Genomic DNA, 26,423 nt, shown 5'->3' with positions numbered 1-26,423 from the left:
ATTCGGATAGTCAAGCGGCTCTAAAGGCTCTCAGTTCGGTACAGGTCGATTCATGGCTGGTATGGAACTGTTTGGATGTCCTCTCACAGGTGGGAAGTCAAAACAGGTTGACACTTGCCTGGGTGCCGGGACATAAGGGTCATCGTGGCAACGAGAAGGCTGATGAATTGGCCCGAGAAGGCGCATCTACGCCACTGGTTGGTCCGGAACCCTTCTTTGGAATCGCAAATACGATAAAAAGGGCAGCCATACACAAATGGGTGCAACAGAAGTCTCTTGAGTGGTGGAACAACTCACCAGGACAGAGGCAGGCCAAACAGTTCATCAAAGGACATTCGGCTAAATTTACAGCAGACTTACTTTCGCACAGACGCAGGACTGTCAGAATGATAGTGGGTCTACTCACTGGGCACTGTAGACTCAATAAACACTTGAGTCTCATAGGCCTGACAGAAGAGGACACCTGTCGTTTCTGTCTGGAAGAAGAGGAAACCGCTCTACACGTTCTGTGCCATTGCGAAGGTCTCGCACGAATGCGGTTTCTAGAACTCGGAGAGGAAAAACCGGAAGCACCAGGCTACATGAAAAGGCCACTATCAAGGCTGTTGAGTCTCATTAAGAGGACCAAGCTAGATGAAGTACTTTAAAATAAGGGGGAAACACAATAGATCTGCAAAGGTCGCAGTGTATCAGGCTCTATTGGCCGCCCCATTTTCTACATTCTACATTGTAGCTCCGATGCCATTTCCTGTTAAGAAATAAGCTATAGGTATTTTCCAATTGCTAAAAATACCTCGAACCATTAGCACCAAAGCTTGTCCAGCCAAAACTGATTTTTTTCTATTCTTACCAATATCCTCAAAACCTTCAATAATATCCAGTTTTCTATTATATTCTATTGTTCTCTTAATGGCCATCTCATCAAATAATAAAATTGATTTTCTCTCTTTAGGAGACATGCTCTCTGCTTTAATTTTTATATTATCAAATATTTTTTTATTGAAACCGGGGTTACAGGTTGTAGCTTACGCTTGAAATGTTCTGTATTTGCTGAATTAAAATAAAATTGCACTATAAATGCTTTGTATTTATTGCATTAAAGATAGCACAATGATTTTATGTGTCTTTAGTTCTGAACGTGAACTCTGACTTCTGACTGAAGTGCGTAGCATCTATGCGCACCGAATTTAAAGTCAAGTAGGGGAGATTGGCGCGTACATGCCCCCCGCCTTGAAATACATTTCAATACATTACACAAATTATGTATATACAAATTATAAAAATAAAATCCAAATGTTATGAACTAAAGAGAATGTAATTGTAAGTCCTTAACTAAAACGAAAATTTAAATGTTCGGTAATGGCGAAATGTTTTTAACCACACGTTTGTATTCTCCGCGGGCTGTTTTCACTGTTACTACACGAGTTACACCATCTTGTCCTGGATGAATGGCTGTCACACGGCCCAATGGCCAACATAGAGGTGGAAAACGTATGTCCTTGATTAGAACTAATTGTCCTACTTGTATGTTGGGTGGAGGGTCAGAAAACCATTTCTGACGTTGCTGCAACTCTCCCATGTATTCTTTGGACCAGCGATGCCATATGTGCTGGTGCATCATTTGAAGATGTTGATATCGAGATAACCTGTTTGTAGATATGTCCGTAAGATCGGGCTCTGGTAATGATGTGAATGGTCTCCCGATAAGAAAATGAGCTGGTGTGATAGGATTAAAATCATTAGGATTGGAACTAAGAGGTGAGAGTGGTCGGGAATTTAATACTGACTCTACTTGAACTAAAAGTGTTTGAAATTCTTCGAAAATGAGTAAGTTGTTTTTCATTGTTCGTCGTAAATGAACCTTCATTGACTTTATTCCTGCCTCCCAAATTCCCCCGAAATGTGGAGAATTTGCTGAAATAAATTTCCAAGCTATTTTATCATTTGCACAAAATGAGGCTAGTTCAGTTTTGTTATTAGTTAAAAAACTTGAAATTTCATCTAACTCACTCTTGGCTCCTATAAAATTAGTGCCATTATCTGAAAATAATTGTAAAGGCCGCCCTCTTCTAGCTATAAAGCGTTTGAGGCAGGCAATGAATGCTTCGGAAGTAAGACTTGTAGCTATTTCAAGATGTATAGCCTTGGTTATAAGACATATAAAGAGGCAAACCCAAGCCTTAAACGTTTTGCACCCGCGACCCTTCCTATCCTTTAGTAAAAAGGGCCCAGCGTAGTCTACACCGGTTGAATGAAAAGGAAACGTTTGAGTAACCCGTTCCTTGGGCAGATCACCCATTGTATGGGTTTGAAAAGAAGGTTTTGCCTTGAAAAATGTTATGCAATTATGTACTGTTTTTCGAGCAATATTGCGGCCTGAAATTGGCCAAAACTTGTCCCTGATAGATGAAAGTAGATGGTTGGGACCTGAATGAAGAAGCCTCCTATGTTCATGTATAAAAAGTAATTTAGTGAAATGAGAATCCTTGGGAAATAGAATAGGATGGCGTTTTTCAAATGACCATGGGGAATGTTTGAGTCTACCTCCCACTCGCAAGATACCATTGTCATCCAAAAATGGTGAAAGAAACTTAATAGAACCCTTTCTTATTTTGCAGGATTTACTCAACAAGTTTATTTCTGAGCTGAAATGCTCAGCTTGAATTATCTTTGAAAGAATGTTTAATGCATTTGAAAGTTCTTCACTGCTCAATGGCCCATGGAACTTATCGTTACCTGGTTTAAGGTTATGAATGAAACGTAAGCAAAATGCCATAGAGCGATGAAGTCTTGAAAAATTTGAAAATCGCTCAATGTCTATTATTGAAGAAACTCTTGTCGTCATTTGTAGCACTTGGGAGGTTTTGATGTCAGGAAGTTCTGTTTTTTCGAAAGCTGAAGCAATGGGCCATTTCACCGATGAAAGTGAAAGCCAGTCTGGACCATGCCACCATAAGGTAGATGACATTAGTGAAGTTGGAGTGGCACCACGCGACAATAGATCGGCAGGGTTCGAAGACGAATTCACATGGTACCAATTTGTACATAAAGTCTTGCTCTGAATTTCAGATATCCTGTTTGCAACAAATGTTTTTAGTGAAGAAGATGACAAGTTTATCCAACCCAGGGCTATTGTGGAATCTGTCCAATGAAATATGCTGCTAAACGATACTGTGAGAGCCCTTTGAATATGATGAGACAATTTGGCGGCTATAAGAGCACCGCATAACTCCAATCGAGGAATTGTAAGAGCCTTGATTGGACTCACCTTAGATTTGGCACAAAGCAGATGAACATGAATGTTGCCTTGAAGGTCAATTGTTCGAATGTATGCGCAGGCACCATAGGCCTTCTCACTTGCATCACAAAAGGTGTGGAGTTCAGTAAGGACAGGGTTGATGCATCTTACACGTCTAGGAATTGTGAAATTATTAATATTATTAAGCTCATCGCGTAGATTTACCCATATTGTATGAATGTATGCTGGGACAGACTCATCCCAAGATAAACGTTCCATCCAGAGTTTCTGAAGAAGAATTTTTGCTATGATAACGCAAGGACGTAGTAAGCCCAATGGATCAAAAATCTGAGAGACACTGGATAGAATTAGACGTTTTGTAACAGTTTTACAGAAGCTGTCCACTAAAACCTCTGAATTGTAAGTTAGGACATCAGACGAAGATGACCAAAATATGCCTAAAGTTTTCGCATTTTCCTTGGAACCTAAGTTCAATGTGTTAAGTTGCACATTGGAATCCGCAATATGCATAAGAGCTTGAGGTTCGTTAGAGATCCACTTCCGCAGTTCGAAACAACCTTGTTTGAGGATTGAAGATACTTCCTTGCAAATATTGGACAGCTCTGTTAATGAATCAGAGCCTGTAACTAGATCGTCTACGTAGAAGTCGTTTTGGATGACCTTGGAAGAAGCTGGAGATGCACTCATATTTTCTAAAGCAAGCTGAAAAATAGATCTTATGGCTAGATATGACGCGGAAGAGGTGCCATATGTAACGGTATTTAATTGAAATTCCAAAAGAGGATCTGAAGGCTTTTCTCTCCACAAGATCTGCTGAAGATTTCTTTGTGGAGGATGAATTGAAACTTGCCGATACATTTTACATATATCAGCTGAAACGACATATTTATGTTGCCTGAAGCGAAGTAAAATGTGAAAGAGATCATTTTGAATGGTTGGTCCTACCATTTGAATGTCGTTTAATGACCAGCCTGAAGATGAGGAACAAGAACCATCGAACACAACTCGCAGTTTGGTTGTAAGTGAATCTTCCTTTAGTACTCCATGATGTGGCAAGAAGAACTGTGTTGTGTGATTCGACGTTTCTACCTGGGACATGTGTCCTAAGTCTTGATACTCTCGCATAAATGAAATGTATAGATCTCGAAATTGTACATTCCGCTGAAGTTTACGTTCTAGACTATAAAACCGTTGAAGAGCAATAGATTTTGAGTCACCTAGTCTAGAAACAGGTTCCTTCAAAGGTATTGAGACCACGAAACGACCTTCATTGTCTCTGTAATGAGTTGAAGTAAACATATGCTCACAAGATTTTTCTTCTGGAGACTGAATTAACTCAGCACACTCCTCTATTTCCCAAAAGCGAGAAAGCTGAGTTTGTATGTTTAAGTTTTGAGAATGCCTTAGAGAAGAGCTTGATTTGTCTGAAAGAAGAGGTTTTGTAAGTGGCCCACTCACTATCCAACCGAACTTAGTTTTATGAAGAAATGGACCTGAAGGTTTAAGACGAATTTGTCCTATGCATAATGTTTCCCAAAACCAATCAGCACCTATGAGAAGATCAATTTGTTTGGGAATATGAAAATCAGGATCTGCTAATTTATGACATGAAGGTATCGAAAGAGACATCGGGTCAATAGGAGCTTCAGGTACGACATCGCATATTTCTGGAGCTACTAAACAGACTAGAGGAACTGTAAATGGAGTGTTTTTAGAGAAAATCTGGATTTCACAAATGGATTGAATTGTAGATTCCACCTTAAATGCCCCTGAAATTGTAATATTTGTAGGCTTTCTCGGTAATCCAAGTTTATGACATAAATTTGAACAAATAAAGTTCGACTGGCTCCCTGGATCTAAAAGTGCTCTGCAGTCATGACGATTTCCCTTTGTATCAACAACCTCTAATAAAACAGTAGATAAAAGTACTTGTTTCGAACTTAAACTGAATGTGAAGAGAGACTGTTGTGCATGTGTCTCAGATGTAGAAGGTTTTGTATCGTGCAACAGAGAATGATGCTTCACAGTGCATTTTTTGCAATGACCAAAGTTGCAACTGTTTAATTGATGCCCACGATTTAGACAGTTAATGCACAAATTGGACTTTTTTACTAAATCGATTCGTTCAGGAACAGACAACTTTAGAAATTTTGTACATGTATAAATTTTGTGATTTGGAGCATTGCATGATGAACAGGTTTGGTTTGAAGTATGAAAACTTCTCTGAACATGAGAATTTAATCTATTACTAGATACTGTTGGTGATTTGGATGGCTGTGCCCTTATGTTTTGGGTTGAATTCGCCTCTGTATGTTTGTCCTCCATTTTTTTGAGCATTTTTGACTTTTGCTTTAAAAATGAAAGAAAAACTTCTAAATTGGGTGAATCGTTCATTGAATCTTTAGATTCCCATTCTCTAATTGTAATTGGATCAAGCTTGGTATACACTAAATATATAATTAGAGTATCCCATGACTCTGTAGGCTGTCCTAATGACCTTAAAGATCTTAAGTGCATTTTTACGTGATCTACCAAGTGGCTTAAACCTTTTGAAGATTCCCTTTTTATTGGATGAATGTCGAATAAGGCCTTGGTATGTACATGTAACAATGCCCTTTTATCTGTATATTGGTCACACAATAAATTCCAAGCTATTGGAAAATTATCATGTGTGACCTGCAAGTTTGCAATAATTTCGAATGCTTCGCCCTGTAAAGATCTCTTTAAATAATGAAACCGCTGTACATTACTAATTGAACTATTGTTATTTATCAAACTGTCAAATGAATCTCTAAATTGTAGCCAATCACCTGATTCGCCTGAAAATGTTGGCAAATTGATGGCTGGCAACTTTACTTCTGAAAAATCGAATTTATTGTTATTTGAATTCTCAATGGAACTTGCATTATCTGTGTTATTTTCCTTAATCAGGGCTTGCGTGCAAGTATCGAATAAAAATCATTTTCAAAGGTTTCGCGTGTTTTATATTCGTTTTGCAAGTCCTCTTCCTCTACCAAGCATTCAATCTCTACCTGCATAACTGAATATTCAGCTAGTAGACCTTCAATATGTACAATTCTGTTTTTTAAGTCCCTATCGTCAAATGAATCAATTTGAGACATGCATTTATTTACATATGTCTGAAAATTTGTTAAACGAGCTTTCAAACCACCTCGCTTAACACGAAGTCTTTTTAAATCTTGTGCTGATTCCATTTTTATTAAAAACAAATAAGCAAATATTAAATAAATCAACAACTGCTTTGTAAGAATGCAAATAAAACTGAACTATTTATGTATTGAATATGCCTCTTTGTAATAATATTTAATAATAGTAAAATATATCCTAAAATAATACAAGAAATAAATAATTGACTATTTGTATTAAATATGTCTGCGTAATATTTAATATGATGGTAAAATATATACCGTAAATCGTGAAATAATATGAAAACAAAGAATGCAAATTTTTAATTTTGGTATAGGAATGAAAGGTAGTAGGGAATATAGCTCTTATTGAATAAGTAATACGTTACAGTTTTGCTGCCAATATGATCGAGTGTATCGCCTTAAGTATTCTAGCGTTCTAGTCGCTGGAAGCCCAGATGAAGTTGTTGTCGTCCAGATGAATATCGATACAGCGCACCGCTCTTGAATGCTGAACCTTGAATTGGCTGATCGGCTGGAACTGGTTCTGTATATGGGTTTAAATGTCCTTATTTTTAATGGTTTTTTCGGCTTGGCGTCACTTCACAATCACTATGTATTATTGTATTTGTATTATTTATGAATTAATTAACTGTGGACGTGTGTATTATTTGAATCGAAGGACCAAATATGTAGCTTACGCTTGAAATGTTCTGTATTTGCTGAATTAAAATAAAATTGCACTATAAATGCTTTGTATTTATTGCATTAAAGATAGCACAATGATTTTATGTGTCTTTAGTTCTGAACGTGAACTCTGACTTCTGACTGAAGTGCGTAGCATCTATGCGCACCGAATTTAAAGTCAAGTAGGGGAGATTGGCGCGTACACAGGTAAAGTTTGAAATCCATGTTTTTAGTGTTGAAACCGCTGGTAAAGCAACTCCTTTTCGACGAAGAAATTTATACGTGCTAGGTCCTTTATAAAAAATCTCAATAGCCGTTTTTTTTTTTCTATTGGGGACCACTGTTGGTTTTTCTTATGCAACTGCATTCTCAGTAACGCAGCAGAAAACTGAGTTTGTGGCTTTGGTGCAGATTGTACAGGTTTTGTCCCAATTGTAACCAGTCTCTTTTTTAGTGCAGTTATTCGAGTTTTCAGAAGATTAATCCGTAGTCGAGATGCATGTAATCTCCTTTGAAGTGTATGATAATTATGAAATCTTTTTTTCTTGACCAATGGTGATAACGGCATATCTATAAGCTCATCAACAAAATCGTCAAGTTCAGAATTATCACTGTGCGAAACAGTATTTACACTTGTTGATGGTTGTTTTGCTATCGAATACGTATGAAAAACGCGTGGTGTCGTTAATGAACCTTCCTCTTCTACCTCACTATATTTTTTTGGTATAGCAGTAGCGGGTAAATATTTTGTGTTTAGATATTTTTGTTCAAAACGCTTACTGCACAGAAATTTTTTTTTTAAATCGGGTAGCTCCAGACTTTCCAATGTCGCATTACCTACAACAATATTATTATTAACACAACTGAAAAAAAAACTTTCTGCACAATAAAGTAGAAAAACAATTTAAGTTCTGTATTCAAAATTTAAATAACTTGACAGTTATGCCAATACATGTTTATATACATATATATATATATATATATATATATATATATATATATATATATATATATATATATATATATATATATATATATATATATATATATATATATATATATATATATATATATATATATATATATTGTTATGATTGTTTATTTTGAGTTCAAACTTAGTTTATTGAGCCAATAAAAAAGAATTATAACTTATTTGTTATCAAAAGTAAAATAATCCTTATATTACCTGTGTTCGATGGATTCAAAAGATTTTCTAGTTGTCTTTTATCGGGATAGAGAAGAAAGGATAAGAATACAAATATATTATGTTACAAAGATTTACGTTTCTTTATTTTATATAAACGAATAAAACAATTCTGTCGTTATCTTATCAATCAGCATACAAGAAAATAAATCAAATTATTATGATAATAAGATTATAAAGCTACATACATTTATATTACGTGAAAAACCAATTTTACTTAAAATTTTCTTTACTTGAGAAAAGAAACCACAAAACTTTAAACTTTTGATTAGCCTAACAAAACCTCAGTTTTTAAATTTGAATGCTAATGACCATGATGTCGAAACGATCCTTCACAGATATAAAATTCAATTGTACAAACACTTACAGCTTATTTTCTTCTTTAGTTGTATGTTGGAAAATACCCAGAAAAGTCCAGTCTCCTCAACGATGTGATCTCTCCTCTTTGGCACCTCGGCTCTTTCTTAACGTCTCTGCAAACCTCCTGCAGACTACACAAAAAACACCTGATTCACTTCTCCAAACTCAGCTATTTATTTATGACACCAGGACCTCCTTTTGTCAACTTGATGCCGTAAGAATACTTTCACATATACTTTGTAAAATGCCCACGGTAGATACAAGGACCTCCTTTAATCGACTTGTTATCTCCTTCTTCAAACTATTCACTTCTTTTCGTTACGCCGGTATCCAAACTCACGAACCACACCCTATCTTGAGACAAATGACTGTTTCCTTTCGATGACCAAAATATGACTAACTTCTCCTCTCTCATGATGAACAAGCTTTTCGCTTTAGTCCTATTGAGAGTGTATGCCGTGAATCTAATGAACTTTCTCTTACCCTAAGACGATAATCACTTCTACTTTCGTATGCTGCATCAACATCCGCAAATCATTTAATCCCGTTCATTATATAATTGCCACAATGCCGTCTTCTTCCACTAACAATAACCAACACCTTATCATAAAACCTATACCTTAATTAATTTGTCCACTACGTAAAAATATTGACCTCCTTCTGACTAGTTTATTTCCTCTACCTTTACTTCCCCTCTGGGCTAAAGATCTCCCTTCAATATATACCTCACTCACCATTTTTAACAAACTTGAATCTTTTAACCTTCTTATAAAGAAAGCATTTTTAGAATTTAATTCTCTATACAGATGCTTCTAAAACTACCACTCAACAGTAAAAGTAACCACTAAACATGAACTTGTAAGATCATCTCGGTTACCCTTAATATGCAACGTTTGCACAGGTGAACTATATAGTATGCAGTTGGCTTTTAAATGCATCTCCCATCAAAAGAGACATATTGCCATGTGTTCAGATCCCCTTTCATATATCCATTTAGTCAATACAATTTTCACTGGCCACCTATTAGTTCAAAACATTCATGACATATACCAAAATCTTTCTGCTTACGATGTAACAGTCTCATTCATATGGCTGCCTTCTCACACGGGAATTACTGGTAATAAAACAGCAGATCATTTTGCCAAAGAAGCTACCAACCATGAGGTGACTGAAGTCACCCCAATTCAACTAGCTAACGAATCTCGAAATTCGTTTTCAAAAAGTCAGTAGAGGATACTTAACAAAACTTATAGCAAAAAAGAGCAAAACAACTTTTCATAAACTTCAATCTTTTATTGGTCATCTCTCCCTAGACTTCATAACTAGAAGAGAAGCATCAACTATTAGAAGACTACGAATCAACTATACCAAACTTACCAACTGCAAATAATTCACCAACCTGTATAAAGCACTGGACTTGAAACCTACTCTAAGGAACTGCTTAACAACCCTACAGACATAACAAAAACTATTCAAAAAGAGAAATCATACGATTTCTACCTGACGAAATCGAATTCAAATTTTTACAACTGTGCTTTCTAAAACTTGCAAAGCAAACAGCTTTATAAAATACTTGGCAAGGGAATCTAAAATTGCATTCCACATGCCGTTCATCGTGGTTAAAATTCGTAGTGAATTCAATTTCTGGTACTTCCAAATGGAGTAAAGAAATAAATCATAATGACGGTACTATATATATATATATATATATATATATATATATATATATATATATATATATATATAATATATATATATATATATATAATATATATATATATATATATATATATATATATATATATATATATATATATATATATAAAAGTAAAAATAATGGCATGTCTCGCAAAACAGAAAACCAAGAATGGTATATCGATGGAAGGCAACCGTATATACGTATTTCTGACTATTGGTCGCCTTCATCGTCTTCAGTACGGTGCAGCCAAGTTAAAAAAGGAGCATATTTTGGAAAAGGATCACTACGGTCACTATACGGTTGCCTTCCATCGATATACCATTTTTGGTTTTGTGTTTTGCGAGACATGCCATTATTTTTATATACACTCGCATTATCCTTGTCCATTTCTATACATATATATATATATATATATATATATATATATATATATATATATATATATATATATATATATATATATATATATATATATATGTATATATATATATATATATATATAGATATATATAAGAAAAAAGAAAAAAGAAGTACTTGTGACTCGTTTGGAACAAATATATTGTTATATATTTGTTAATATATATATAATATATATATATATATATATATATATATATATATATATATATATATATATATATATATATATATGTTAGATCACTAATCACGTATTTGACTTTTTAAAAAAGAACTTTATTTGTTACAAATTAAATATTAAATAATAGTACAAAATTAAATTAATTTAAAATGACTACAATAACTGGACTGGTCGAAGTTGCAGCTAAGAGTGGTTCCGGCATCTGAAAATGGTAATTTATAGGTTTGGTATGAAATGCTGAATCGCTGTTCCCATGAATATTGGCCAACGGTTCGTACAAAGTTCTACTGCGTGCTCAGCGGTTTCTATGGGAATGGGATGATGAAATCTGAAGTCGGCGAACTTAAGCTAGTTCAAGGTTAATATTTTCTCATATAACAGCTCCCCTTATTAGTGAAAAGTCAATGCCATTGCTTTGACTTTTACAGAGTAATTGGTGTTTCTGCTTCGCTTTCTTGTTGGACATTGGGTCTTCTTCTGAAGGAGGCTAAGCCCTGAAGTTTCTGTCTAATGGAATTTCTGCGTGGTAATGAAGTTGGAGGCTGATCTTGGGACAAGGAGATTGCAATTTTTGGGAATATTTTGGTTCGGTATTTGCAGAAAAGGTATAAGATAACTAGGATAATAATCAGGGATAAGGTTGATATAGTGAATAAGGATAGATGTTCCTCAATAAATGATTGGCTCATAATATGGTCCAGTTCTTCTGAATATTGGTCCAATTTGTGTTGTGCAATATTTAAGTCATCTACGTTGATCTTACTGAGTTTTAGTGGTTTCAATTTTGAAAGGTGACTCTTTGTCTCAAAATGGTCACAGCATCTGTAGGGTACGTTAACTGGGTGACTTCTATACGTGATATTTGTATATTTCTCAATTTGGTCTCTAGCATGAATTCTGGTACTGCCGATGAATGCAATACATTCGGGAATTAATCTTAAGATTGAATTTGTTTTGATTATTTGTGTAGTGACGTCTTTTCTTGCACATTTGATTGTTACTGGTAATGGATCGGAAATGGTTAGTAACCATTAATTTTGGTCAATTTCTTGTACATTGTAACCTTGTGCCAAGAGCATGGACATCTGGCAAGTTTTTGGTAAGTTGCTGAGAGGTTTCAAAAGCTGGGCTTCACATATAGCATCTGTGTCTATGGGATACGAAAGAATGTCTGTACACATTCTTTGGTTTTGACTGATTTGTTTGCATTTTTCGGTGTCCATGGGTAAGACATATGAAATTGAATCATCATCTCGCGCTATGTATTTATGAACAGTTGAAAGTATATGATGAAAACCAGTTTGATTATCTAATATTGGTATTGAATATAATTGATACAAGGTGAATATTTCGGGATCAACTAACGGAATTTCGAGAACGAAAACAATTTTTGAATCAAGCTGATAAGCTTGCAGTTTTATTATGTCAATATACTGAGCTATATTTGACATATAAGTGGGTAGAGGCAATACGTTATTTTGTAATGACTGTGAGATTTCTTTTAATGCGTCCATTAAGTCTATGGGCGAAATAATAGAACTATGTAGAATTTGCAGGCGAGAGAATGTTATAGAATTTAGTATATCATTTAAATAATTTTCTAAAAATACGTAGCTTTCCATTAAGGACTCACATAAATCTAGTATTTGTAATTGTGCTTGGTAAAAGGATATGTTATTATTAATGTCCAGAAGTGTAGTCTCGATAGTTTTTAAGTCTTTGTTAAAAGTTTCTTCGTCTATTTGCAATTTTTGAATTTATCGTCTATTAAAATAGTATCGTCTCTGATATCGTCTATTAAAATAGTATCGTCTATTAAAATAGTTAAAACACGTATTTACGTAAATATAGCTATTTTATTAAATTAAATCAAACTCGTTCACAACCAAAGACCATTTACACCGTGGAGTAGATGGTCTTTGTTCACAACGGTCATAATTAAATCACACCAAATTATTATCTCTCGTTCCGCTGTGTTTATTTGTCATCACCGAACTACTCGTGACCATATAAGGCAATTAGTGACCCAAGCCAATCACCGTATTAGAAGTTGAGTGTGACTTCACAATGTCATAACAGAACTACCAGTATTCCATCTTAAGCTGATTAGGACATTAGGAAGTTAGTGACTTAAGCTGATCAGCGTATTAGGATAATAGTGTGACTGCAAATTGTAGTGTTGAAAGTTCTTATAACTGAAGTGGTAACAGATATTTGATTTTTTAGGAGATTTTCAATTTGAGTTTCATCGGAATTTATCTTATTTATACATTTATTAAAGTATTCGCCATCAGAGGCGTCTAAATTTCCAGTAATAGATTTCCAGATTGTTCCAATACCATTTACTAAACCGCGTTTTAGGCGTTTATTATAAGGTACTGTGTCAGAGGTTATTTCTTTATATTTTAAATTAACGGAGTTTGAGATTTGTTTTAGCAGACTAACATGTGTCTGTAGTTCGGCTTGAAAGGCAAGTTTTCTCGGTGTATCCACGTTAATAAATTTTTCTAACAGGTTTTCCAAAATTCTGTCATTATTGGATATTGTAGTTTTGATAGGTAATAATTCTTTGTAAACAAGTAAAGTCCATTTGTCATTAGATATTCGTATAGTTCCTTTTTCATGAAAAAATATTCCAATTGTGTTATTAATTGGAGTGAGGAGAATTTGGGATTGGACGATAGGAAGGAGTCCATAGAATCTGTAAAGGAAAATTATTCAAAATAAGGTTTGAGTCTGTCAAAATTTACTTTAGAGGTTTGGTTAGTTTTGGGGTTAAGGATAATTGCGGAATTTGTAAAAACTTCTTGAATTTCGAAAGGTCCATTAAAAAGATTATCCGATTTTGATTTAATTTGTGATTCTTTTACGTAAACTTTGTCACCAATTTTAAAATCAGGTCTTCGTTCTGAAATATTCTCGTCAAATCTTACTTTCGCCTTTTCTTTCTGTCTTTCTGTTTTTGCTCTGGCTACTTTGTAAAAATATTCCATGCGGTTATTCAGGTCTCGAATATATTTACTCATTAGTGTTTTTTGATTGTATAGAGTTTCTGGTGGTCGGCCTGCAGTGTGCCCAAATATAAGTTCATATGGTGTGAAACCGTGGGTCTTATTCTTTGTGTTGTTATAGCATATTATTGCATAAGGAAGTATAGTGAAGGGATGATCGTTTGGGTTCTCGGCTTGATTTGCTCTAATCATTTCTGAGAGTGTGGCATGAAACCTTTCTATAGATCCATTAGATTGTGGATGGTTAACGCTAGAAAATGTTAGTTTAATGTCGTATAATTCGCATAGATCTTTGATTATAGCATTCTCGAATTCTCGACCGCAGTCACAATGAATTCTTAGTGGTGTTCCATAGTGTTGAAAAAAGAGTAGGAGTGTCTTGACTACTGTTACTGCCTTTTTGTCTTCCAAAGGATAGGCTTGCGTGAATTTTGTCAATTCGTCACGAATAGTTAAAGCGTAGTTCCTAGTAGGGTATTCGAATATGTCCATATTTATTCTTTCGAATGGTGTTTTTGGAGTTTCTGTTATGACTAGTGGTCCACTTAAGTTTTTCCTGCAAATCTTAACTTTTTGGCAAATTTCACATGCTTTTACAAATTTCTCTACATCTTTTGTTAAATTCTTCCAATTGTATTTCTGCTTTATTCTTCTGACAGTTTCGTTTATTCCTCGATGTAAGTTGTTTTTACCGCAATGGTAATGATCTAAAATTTGAGGGATTTCGTCTTCGCTGGCTGTTTTAATTATATTTTGACAGATTCTTAATTTTAATTCTTTGTCAGCAAAAATATAAGAAAATATCTCTAGGATAGGTAGTTCGAGATTATTTTCGACGCAATATATTTTTGATTCATCGAATTGATCTTTATTTGCAAAAAGTACAAGAAACAAGTGTGATATTACTCGTTCGGGATCAAACGGTAATGGTATAATAAAATATTTTCGATCTTTTACAGTTTTGCTGTGTACAATATTAATTCTTCGGTTACTATATTCCATGTTTTCTTCGAATATGTCATTCATTATGTTCTCGTGGAGTTCTTCAAGTTTATTTTGCCAAAAAAATGTAACAATATTTTTGTTGGATTTGTCTAATAAGTCCGTATTCGATGTTTCAATTTTAGAATAATCGATTATTGACTTTGTTCTATATAGTTCGATAAACTTGTCAAGTTCTTCGGACATTTTTTTTATATTTTCTTCATCGTCGTCTTCGTTTTCTTGAGTTTCCGTGTCATTTTCATTCGATGCATGTAATGAGATTTTTGACTGAAAGTTTGCACAATCCTTGAAATGGTTAATCTTTATCCTTGAGAGGGCATCTGCATTTCTGTTTATTTTTCCTGCGCGATGTTCTATTTTATAATTGTATTCTTCGAGTTTTAGGCGCCAACGCGCTAATCGGCTTCCGGGATCTTTTATCGAGAAAAGCCATGTAAGGGGTCGATGATCGGTAATCAGGGTGAATTTTCGGCCAAAAAGATATGGTCTAAAATGTTTGACTGCCCATACGATAGCTAATAGTTCTCTCTCTATCGTCGAATATTTTGTTTCGGCACCGAATAATGTTCTGGAGGCATAAGCTATGGGTAAATCTTTTCCAATAGGGCCTTGCGATAGAACGGCTCCAATCGCGAATGCACTAGCGTCAGTTGTTAGTAAAAATGGTTCCTCAAAATTGGGATATATAAGTATTGGATCTGAAGTTAAAATATTTTTGAGTTCGTTAAAGGCTTCTTTGCAATCAGAATTAAAAATAAAAGGTACGTCTTTCTGAAGTAGTTTCGTAAGTGGTTTAGAAATTTTGGCAAAATTTGGAATAAATCTTCTATAGTAACCGGCTAAGCCTAAGAATGACTTTATTTCTTTGGTGTTCTTTAGTTCCGGGAAGTTTTTGATGCAAGATATTTTAGCTGGATTTGTTTTTACACCATTTTCTGTTACAAGGTGGCCCAAATATGCTACTTCTTTTCTTAAAAATTCGCACTTGTCTGGCTGTATTTTTAAATTCGCTTTTCGTAACCTTTTAAAAACTTCTGTTAGTCGTGACATGTGATCATGAATAGTGGGTGAGTAGATAATTATGTCATCCATATACACTAAGCATCTTTCGTTTTGTATTCCTAAGAGGATGTTGTCCATTACTCTCTGGAAAGTAGATGGAGCATTCATTAGTCCGAATGGCATGCGGACAAATTCGTAATGTCCATTTTCGACGGAAAAGGCCGTTTTCTGGATGTCTTGTGGCTCGATTTCAATCTGGTGAAATCCAGACGCTAAATCTAGTGTTGTGAAGTATTGGCATCTTCCTAGTTGGTCCAATAGTTCTGATATTTGTGGTAGAGGATAACGGTCTTGTACTGTGAGTTCGTTGAGTTTTCGATAATCAATAACAACTCGCCATTTTTGTTTTCCTGACGCATCTAATTTCTTCGGTACGACCCAGACTGGACTCGACCAGGGCGAGACACTTTTCTGGATTATTCCTTCTTCTAACATTTTATTAATTTGCGTCTTTACCTCTTCCTTATGTATTTGAGGATATCTATAGGATTTAGTGAAGATAGGTTTAGCGTTGTTTGTTTCGATTTTGTGCTTGATTTCGTTTGTGAAGGTCAGTTTGTCGCCTTCGACATAAAATATATCTGCGTATTCAGTACATATGCTGCCAAGATATAGACTAGCTATTTTCCAGCGATCGTTTACTTACAATGCTGTTTTAGTGTTTAATAGTTTAACAAAAAATTTAAGAGGTAAATCTCTTGATTTCATGAAGCGGCATTATAAGAAATTTTTACTACAATCGCAGTAACGTTATTATTATTATATAGTATATTGTTGTCGTAATTGTTACCATTAGAATTTTTAGAATTTTTTTTTTTTTGTTTTTATTTATCATTAATATCATTTATCACATAACATCACAAATTATTTTCTTTATCTTATTTTTCTAGTAGCCACATGACTATTTCTACCATTTCAATATTATATTATTATTTATGTCAATTTATAAATAATTTTTTTTTCATGTTCTACTTATTTCAAACTGATTTTGTAAACTTGAGGTTAAGTGGAGTAGCTCTAGCTAGACTTCGCCTCATGTATCTCTTGTTTGTAAATTTTTACAGACTAAATAAAGGCAATTTATTATTATTATTATATGTCTAGAATTAGTTCTTGTTCTTCGCAATTTAGATGATCAATTCTTAGTTGTTCTTTAATTATTCGTGTTCTATCTACTACGGGTTCTTCAAAATCATTTCCGTTGTAGGATAGGATTGTCTCCGAATTTTTGAAAGGTTCGATTGAAATGTCTGAAAATTCGATTGTCTTCGGCATAGCATTAGCATTTAGTACGGAAGTTAAAAATTCTCCATTTTCATCTACATGGACTAATGCATGAGGTAGTCTAACTTTTTCTATTTCTTGAGCTGATAATATGGCATCTGTATTTGATAAGTTGCATTTTAGTCTGCATATTTGTTCAGTCCGGCTGTCAATGGTAATTCTGTTTTTTCCTTTTATTCGTTTTCTCTCCGGTCTTTCAAGATTTTTGTCTTGATCTCGGGTTTTTACGATAGTATATTTTTCATTTATAGGGTTTTGATATTTTAAATTTGATTCCTGTTTAAAATCTGATTTAATTTTTATTTTAGGTTCGTTTTGTCTTGTTTCTGTAGGGTGTGTCGGTGTTTTGTCTTTAGGAGGTGTGTTTGTCTCGTGTCCTACTTTGTGAAGGGTGACCGTTTTAAAATTTGTATGCAACTGTCGGGATTTGAGATCTATTACGCATTCATAATGATCTAGAAAGTCTAGGCCTATTATGCCATCGAAATCAATGTCTAGATTGAAAATAAAGACTTTGTGAGGATTATCGGCAGTGAAGGAAATCAGGACAGATTCTATTATTAACAATTTTTGATCGGTTATACCTTGAATAGTAACGTTTTCAGGAAATCTATTATGATAATTGCGCGCTGTGTTTTCTTTGAAAACAGTGATTCCAGCACCTGTGTCGATTAAAAGTTTAAAAGTGTTGGTAGCATCGTTAATGTAATATAAATTTTTGGAACTCATTGTATGAAATGGGGTTACATGAATGTCTGTTCGGGAAAATTGAGATTCGGGTGAAAGTTGTCTAAGTTGAGTGCTTGGATTTGTTCTTGGATATTCGTAATATCCGTTGAGGGGTTCGTATGATTGGGAGGATGATTTCGATTCTGAAGTGAAAGAAAATCCTGATAATTTTGTGTGTTATTGGTTTCGTAAATGTTATCAGTTTGTGGATTATTTTCTGTATAATAATCTGTTTCATAGTTTTCATAATTATCGGTATTATAATAATTATCTGTATAGTATTCGTCTGTATAATAGTTAGTCGTCATTTCATCAGGGTATTCGTTTAAAACATGTGCTCTTTGGAAGTTTGGGTTTCTTTGAATAACAGATGGACGATTTTGATTTTGATTTTGAGATGAAAAGGAAGGTCTCTGTTGGTTGAAATTTGGATTATTGGACGAATATTGATTCCTATTAGGGTTCTGATTGTTTTGATAGTTGTTAGGTCCATTATTATATTGGTTTTGGTAACCGTGTGGCCTAGAAAAAGTTTGGTTTGGCTGTACGAAACGTGAAGAGCGGCATTCACTATTTAGATGACCAATGCGGCCACAATTTGTACATTTTGTAAACTGAGATGAGGGTCTTCTCATTGGTTGAGAGGGTTTAGGAATAGTTGATCTAGAATTAGATTTTTGTTCTTCAAAATATGACAATTGAAGTTCGCGTCTAATACGATTGCTTGCTTCAATGAGATCTTTTGGATTACTAGCCCTAATAATTTGTCCTAGACGAGGTTCTAAACCGGTTAAAAGTGTGTTTAGGGCCATGGTATCGATTAAGTCACATTGGGCAGTTTTTTGATCTGGGGATAAATTTGCTACTTGGATCGAGGCGTGCATTTTTGCATTCAGAACTTGTAAACGGTTAAAGAAAGTTAGAGGAGATTCGTTAGATAGTTGTCTTAGTCTTTGTAAGTCTTGTATTAAGGAGGTCAGGTCTCTACTGTCTCCGAAATGTAGATTTAGTTATTGTTTTATTTCTGTATAAGAAATTGGTTTTCTAGAATTAATAAGCTGTGCAGCTTTACCTTTGAGTTTATTTTTTACGTGAATCGTTAATAGAACGCGCTGATCGCCTGTGGCCATTTTAAAAGCACAGTCGCACGCATCTAAAAATGTAGAAAGAGAAATCGGATCGCCTTCAAATTCTGGGATAATAGAAAATATTTCCGAAAGCTTGTATGGTTCGATTTCTTGTTGAGTCTGGGAACGTGTCTCAGGCATTTTTCGAGATATTTTTAAACGAAAATGAAAAATAGAAGTATGGAGAAATATAAAATGTATCAGTATATAAGGGAGGAAAAGAAAAAATGTGGTGGTATATAAAGGGCAAAAATGTATCAATATAGAAATATCAAATAATATATCAACAAAAATGTACCAAATAAAAATATATCAAGAAAAATATACCAAAATATAGCAAGTAAAAAAAGATATGTCAATAAAATATCAGTATAAAATAGTATGTAAAGAAATATCAATAATTTCAAATATTAGATAATCAACTTGTATTTTTTTTTATGTATCTTGATTAATTGACTTGCAGTATAGTCAATTTCGTAAATTATTATAACAAAATTATTAACGAGATGATTCAAAATCCACTTACATAAAGAAGAACATCGGGACGCCTTGTTCTCTCTGCTCAGCTACCAGGGGCTTCACTAGGTGTTCCTTCCGTAGATTACAGGAGTGAGGTTGTTCGGAGATGCTTTCTTCTTTAAGGGTCGTCTTGTTCTCTCTGCTCGGCTACCAGGGGCTTCACTAGGTGTTCCTTCCGTAGGTCACAGGAGTGAGGACTTCCGTAGATTCTTTGTTCCGTTAAGGGATGAGAATCCGCCGCTGCCAGTGAGTATACACGTGTTCTAGCAACGTTAACCGGATCCTACTGACTTTGCGCCAATTGTTAGATCACTAATCACGTATTTGACTTTTTAAAAAAGAACTTTATTTGTTACAAATTAAATATTAAATAATAGTACAAAATTAAATTAATTTAAAATGACTACAATAACTGGACTGGTCGAAGTTGCAGCTAAGAGTGGTTCCGGCATCTGAAAATGGTAATTTATAGGTTTGGTATGAAATGCTGAATCGCTGTTCCCATGAATATTGGCCAACAATTCGTACAAAGTTCTACTGCGTTCTCAGCGGTTTCTATGGGAATGGGATGATGAAATCTGAAGTCGGCGAACTTAAGCTAGTTCAAGGTTAATATTTTCTCATATAACATATATATATATATATATATATATATATATATATATATATATATATATATATTGTGATATTTAAAGTCTTGGTGCGCCAAGCAATAATTAGCTAATTAATTTTTTTTGATTAATTAAAATTATTTAAATGATATGATTATGACTCTATCACAATTTTTAATTCTTTTATCTCAGGGTTAAATTCGTGCTTCAATATCTATGCTATTACATGTGAAAGGTAAGGTCCAGAGAATACCGGAATAATAAAAAACACATATGATCTAACACTATATATTGAAATAAAAATAATGAAATAATTCACACTCAAAAGTTTTCAATAAACAAATCTCATATAAGGATTCTCAAAATTTTGTTCTCCGTACGTGAACAATCAAAATTAATGGTACAAACAATATTAATTGAAATCTCAAAATCCCAAACTATTCTAACTCTCCTAATCAAATATTTATATCCTTTCCAAATTACGCGTAAAAATTGTGTTATCAATAAAAAAAAAACTGCAGAAACAAAATATCTCTCTCTGATGATGAGTGGTCCAAATCCTTGTTCCTTGTATACTATATTATCTCCTCTCAACCGCTCCCTATGTAATCAGCAATCGTACAACAGATTGTTGCAAGTATATCGTCCTTAATGATCTCCTTCAAAAGCACAAATCATTCAAATTATGATAGCCTTTCTCCTCTCGATAAACTGAATCTCTCGTTGGCCCGAGTGAAAAATGACTCTTGGAATATCTTCTCTTTACGATAAACTGAATCTCTCGTTGGCCTGAACAGTGACTCTTGGAATATAAGTAGGAAAATATGACTTACAATATTTTGCTGCTCCAGCTTCTGTCAGATACACTAACTCCACAAAAACTCACTAACATTCAACACTACTGCTTGATACTTCTCAGGAACCGCCAGAGAACAATCCTTGTTCCTCTTACAGATTTGGAAAACCAACTAACTATATCTTTTTTCTCTCCTCAATCTCGCTAAACTTTCTCCCACACACTTATCCCACCTTTTTCAATCTCCGCCAATCACAACTCGTCACAATTCCCCCATTTCTTCATTTCGATAACAAACAAATTTTTACCTATAATTATAAATTTCCTAAAACTTATTTACAAATAATATTTTTCTATAAATCTTAAAAACTAACAAAAACCTCTTTCTATAATCCTCTATTGTCTTTAATCACTGCACTAATGTATTTGTAAAAACCCGTTTCAATTTGTCTTTTGTTTCACTTAAACTTATGCGGGTCAACTGAAGTATTACAAAGAAATAATTTATGTAAAGCTTACTTTTTGTTTAGTACAGATAATCCAAGAATTTAATTTTTTTTTTAATTTTAACTTTCCTTCTTAGAAATGTTTGTTGGTTATACTTTCTGAATTATTTTAATTTTTTGTTGAACTTTGAAATATTTTAAACAAACCAATATTTTCTTGATTTTACATATCATAACAATATCGCACCTCTGTTGCAATACCGCCATAAGTAAAAATTGGTAAATTTTACAGGAGAGCAGTTTAAAGTTTTACTGTTCAATAAAACAACTTGTATAGAAACTAAAAAACGTATATTGTTTTATTTTTGTTGATACATTGCATTCTTTATAATCTTATTGTGACTGTAGAAATACAAAACAAGCAGTAACTGATTAAATTATTATAATTTTGAATATTTTAATAATTAAATATGAGATGTGGCAGTCTTGCATCACGGAATGGAGTACGTTTTAGTTAGACGTAACTTAAAACCGACGATTGCTACATACAAAACTGCAATAAAGTTTTGTTTTACACCAGAATAGATTGTCAAAAAAAATTACTAATTTCACAAAAAGTTAAATAATTGTAAACGTAATATTAATTATGAAAATATAAAAATTGATTGATAAAAATTAGTATTATAGAATTATTAGAAATAATTAACTATGCCCAATTAATCTATTTTTTATCTACAGTTCAAGCTTTAAGATTTCAGGCTGTAATAAAAAGGATGGTAGCTCTTTGGTATGACATTGGATTCACAGAGGGAAACTAAATCTTTTTTTTTTCAGCAGAAATTTTTGGTGGAGTAACAAAAGCTTTTTTTAGTACAACATTATTTGAACCACGCCGAATAACTACTGTTTTAAAGGACTCGTTTTCATCATACGTATACTTATATTGAAAACTAGTAGACTGTTCCTTTGTAAGACGCAATATTTTTATATCGTTCCATCTAACTTTATTACCACAGACATCGACATTATAATTAGTTCCATATTGTTGGGATAGATCTTTTAAGTCTACAATATCTGCTGTTTCCATCTCCGTAACAGAATATGGGTGCCCAGTTTTTTTTGCCGTTTGAATTACAGTTACCCACTGTGCAGGAATGTATATGGGTCCAGATTTTAGGGTTCTTTTCTTTTGTTTTTCTACAACGGATTGCATGCTGTCTCCTTCATTCTGTCCATGTCCTACAGCGAAATATTTGTGGGTAATAGATGGTATATCATACTTTCCTACACAAAATATATACAAAGCTAATATCAGTCTGTTCTTATTCTGACCGATACAGTTATCCGAATAGAACACAACATCTTGACCACGACTGTGTTCTGATAAAAACTTCATCACAGAACTTCCAATTTCGTTAGATCCTCTATGTGCTACTGACTCACTCCAAAAATAGCAATAACCGTTCATGGTTCCTACATTATATATTGTAATATTATAAGAAGATAATCGACGTTTATAATAAAAAATTGAAATTTCCCCAACATGAGATGGCAAAACAGCTTGAAGGTCATAACAAGCCATAACGATTTTACCCTGTTTAGCTTCTAAAGCATCTTTTTCCTTTTCTTTTGGAGAATCATTTTTTAATTTTATATGTTGCTCATAATTTTCTTTCAAGTCATCTTTACATTCTGCGTTTTTGTAGACTGTGCAGATCGAGCACTGATCTTTTTTTGGCACGAAAAAACCGATATTAAATTCCGTATTAAAAATTTTCGTATATAAATGTATATTTGCTACCTCTCTACCCTCCTTTTCACATCTCTCTCTGTACAATTTATGCATTGATGCAAGGTTTAGCCCTCCATCGATATATTCCCGCGACGTTTGGGCCCCTTAAATAGTGAGACTCTATCCTAGGGATACTATTAATATGATCAAGTATATCATTTTTAATTTCTGCTGCAACTGTTTTGTGATTTTGATGTTTCCCTCTGAAATCGTGTTCAATTATAGAATTTTTACATTTATCTCTAACACTACGAATGAACCTGTATGTCAAATGTGCTCATAAACATTTTTTTGCAGATTCTAATTTTTACACTATTAACAGTAACATAATAAGCTGAGTTTAATTGTCTTGGTGTACTACAACCTAAATATCGATACTTCGGTTCAATTGAAACCATACAGTCTTGCAAATAATACCTTTGTTGTGTTACATCTCCAATTTGCCAGAATTGACACAGTAACATCTGCCTATCAACGTCAGATAATTTATCTCTACACTTCATAGAACATTTGTCATTACATGGTGGTTTCAGAGAACGTGCAGGAACATTATTACCTTTTGCGTTAGTATATTCCTTGCCTGTATTTCGAAGTCTTTTTCTCATATTTCGTGTCCACTGATCCTTGTTCAACAGTCGCTTCTTTCCACGTTTAACACCATCTGAAACAGCAGTCGATAAAGTCAAACAGAAAAAGCCAAAAGCTTGTGGATAATAAGATGGCATTGAGTGAAAAATAAAAGTATGAACTTACCTGTCTTAACTTGTTCTGATTTTTCTGGTAACAAATTTGTGATTAACAATTCCTGTTCTGATGTGACAGGTTCCAATGTGTGATCAGCATTTGCTTGGTTGTCTGAATCAGTATCTGATAACTCCCTTTCTGATTCTAAAGGTCCCAACGTACAATCAACATGTGGATCATCAATCGCTTGATGATCAGAATCAGTATTTGCTAACTTTAGTTCTGATGATAATATAGGTTTCCATAACATCTCATCGTATGTCTCAACTACATCGCTATCTGGGATATCTCTGTCGTTCGATGTAAAAATAGGCACCCCCAATTCTGTTTCTGTTGTGATTCCTATATCTAAATCCACACAATTACAATCAGAGGAGGGACAATCTTGAATTACATCTAATAATACCTTAGAGCTATTATTAATATTTTCTATGATCACATCCTGCAAACCAGAAATGAATAAGAATTAATAACACAAACGCGTTTCAAATAGATACCGGGTTAGCGTAATATAAAAATGTATACTAAAACACCTTACAAACAAGTAATTCACAAATAACGGCAGGTAGTAAAAGATTTTTAAAATTTTTGTTAGGTTAGAAACACTTACATACCTCTACACTATTATTAAGGCTCCTATATTCATCAGTTTCTTGTAAAACAAGATTTAACATTATTTTTCCTCTTGAATATCCACTCATTTTTTCTAAAATCACTGTACTTTACTAAACAATGGGTTATAAAACACCGAAAAACACTAAAATAAAGTACACGTTCACGCTAAAAAAACGGAAATGAGACTGAATATAATCCAAACGACTGATGCAATACCGCCATAAGTAAAATGTGGCGGCATTGTAGTCGACTAGACTGATATCTCCTTGTGCAATACTGCCGCAATTCATAATGTGGTAGTATTGCAGGTTGTGATTTTAATATTTTTAAAATGTCATAAAGACACTTTATATTATACTGTGGACATTTATTGAATTTTCATTTGTGGCAGTTTTGCACCACATAAATTGACGTTTTTGTAGATGTTCTAGACCAAAAAACCGAAATTCAATTTTTCGGAGTTGTGGCGGTATTGCAACAGAGGTGCGATATATTATATATATATATATATATATATATATATATATATATATATATATATATATATATATATACAGTGTGGAAACCACTTATGGAATAAAATTAAATTTAAATGTGTGCTTTTTAAACATAAATTTAAATGTGTGCTTTTTAAACATAAACTTAAATGTACAGGGTGATCCACGCAAGTCTGGCATAGTACATAATCCTTATTTTTAATGAAACACCCTGTATATTTTTATGTTTTTAAAAGATTCTTAACAACCTGATTTCAACGAACTATATCATGTAGGGTCTATGATGAATAATACAAGGTGAAATTTTGAAATTAATAATTTATCACGTGTTATGGTATTATTTTGAATTAGCTAAATACAGACAATACACTTCTAGTCTAAGTGTCAGTATATTGGGGAAAATTTCTGTTTAGTAACCGTGTTAACATTTTTTGTCATGAATAGGTAAAAACTGTCTAGATAGTCTCCTAATTAAACTAAATTGATAAATAATGCGGATTGTTATTAATCAGTTGTTGGTGTTTTGACATTTTACATTAAAATAATAAATTCCTAATTAAAAACTAATTTCTTGCAGAAATAAAAATAAAATATTTAATTGAGACCCACCGAATTGAGATTTTAATGATGATCGGTTACGGGGAGAATTGTAAAAGTCAAGCTGAAGTAGCAAACTTATTTAATCAGAAGTATCCTCAGTTGCCTAATATTGTACAAGATACTGTGTCTAAAATTTATGCACAATTCAGAGAACTTGGACCATGTCAAACCATTAAAAAGAAAACCGAACTTCATTGAAGATGAGGTGAAAGTGGATATTCTGTTAAGTGTCGCAGAGAATCCAACGTCAAGTTCACGTCAAATTGCACATCAAAATAATTTGAGTCACACAACTGTCCTAAGGTGTCTCCATGAAGAAAAACCTCATCCATATAAATTGACTTTTGTGCAGGAGATAACAGAAGACGATCCAGATCGTAGAATGGATTTCATGGAGTTATAGAGAGTGGGTCAGGTTTTTTAATTGGAATGATTATAGAATTGCGCCAAACATCTGGGAATTTTTGTGTGTTTCAGATAAGGTTATAAATTTCGAGAAGTTTGGAGAGGCATGTATTAGAGAGATTTTTTAAAAATATATAAGGGATATCATAGGGATCATCAGCAGATTTTGTACATGAAAACAAGGTAAATTTCAGTTTATTTAGGGTAAACGAGGCGTTCATAAACGT

The 26,423-nt window shown here is 33.6% G+C and overlaps 1 protein-coding gene across 1 annotated transcript; it reads right to left on the bottom strand.

Annotated features, from left to right (window-relative positions):
* Positions 1 to 1,345: 1,345 nt before the first annotated feature.
* Positions 1,346 to 23,389, bottom strand: LOC140452623 (uncharacterized). Its single transcript, XM_072546943.1, has 3 exons — positions 23,137 to 23,389; positions 22,555 to 23,016; positions 1,346 to 6,117 (listed from the first exon to the last, which is right to left on the bottom strand). Exons 1-3 carry the CDS (start codon positions 23,387 to 23,389, stop codon positions 1,346 to 1,348), a joined length of 5,487 nt encoding a protein of 1,828 aa, XP_072403044.1.
* Between the last annotated feature and the right edge of the window lie 3,034 nt (positions 23,390 to 26,423).

The sequence above is a fragment of the Diabrotica undecimpunctata genome, chromosome 11, assembly GCF_040954645.1.
Source record: "Diabrotica undecimpunctata isolate CICGRU chromosome 11, icDiaUnde3, whole genome shotgun sequence".
Taxonomy (NCBI): domain Eukaryota; kingdom Metazoa; phylum Arthropoda; class Insecta; order Coleoptera; family Chrysomelidae; genus Diabrotica; species Diabrotica undecimpunctata.
Note: the sequence above shows the minus strand (reverse complement) of the source record. Positions and strands in the feature narration are given on the sequence as shown.

What these genes read in the sequence shown, in the direction of transcription:
- LOC140452623 (XM_072546943.1), bottom strand. Translation starts at nt 23,389, where the DNA reads ATGCATAAATTGTACAGAGAGAGATGTGAAAAGGAGGGTAGAGAGGTA. An exon ending in TGCTTTAGAAGCTAAACAGG is followed by an intron (nt 23,017 to 23,136) that starts GTAAAATCGTTA and finishes TATATAATGTAG; the next exon opens with GAACCATGAACGGTTATTGC. An exon ending in TTATAATGTCGATGTCTGTG is followed by an intron (nt 6,118 to 22,554) that starts GTAATAAAGTTA and finishes TCGATTTTTCAG; the next exon opens with AAGTAAAGTTGCCAGCCATC.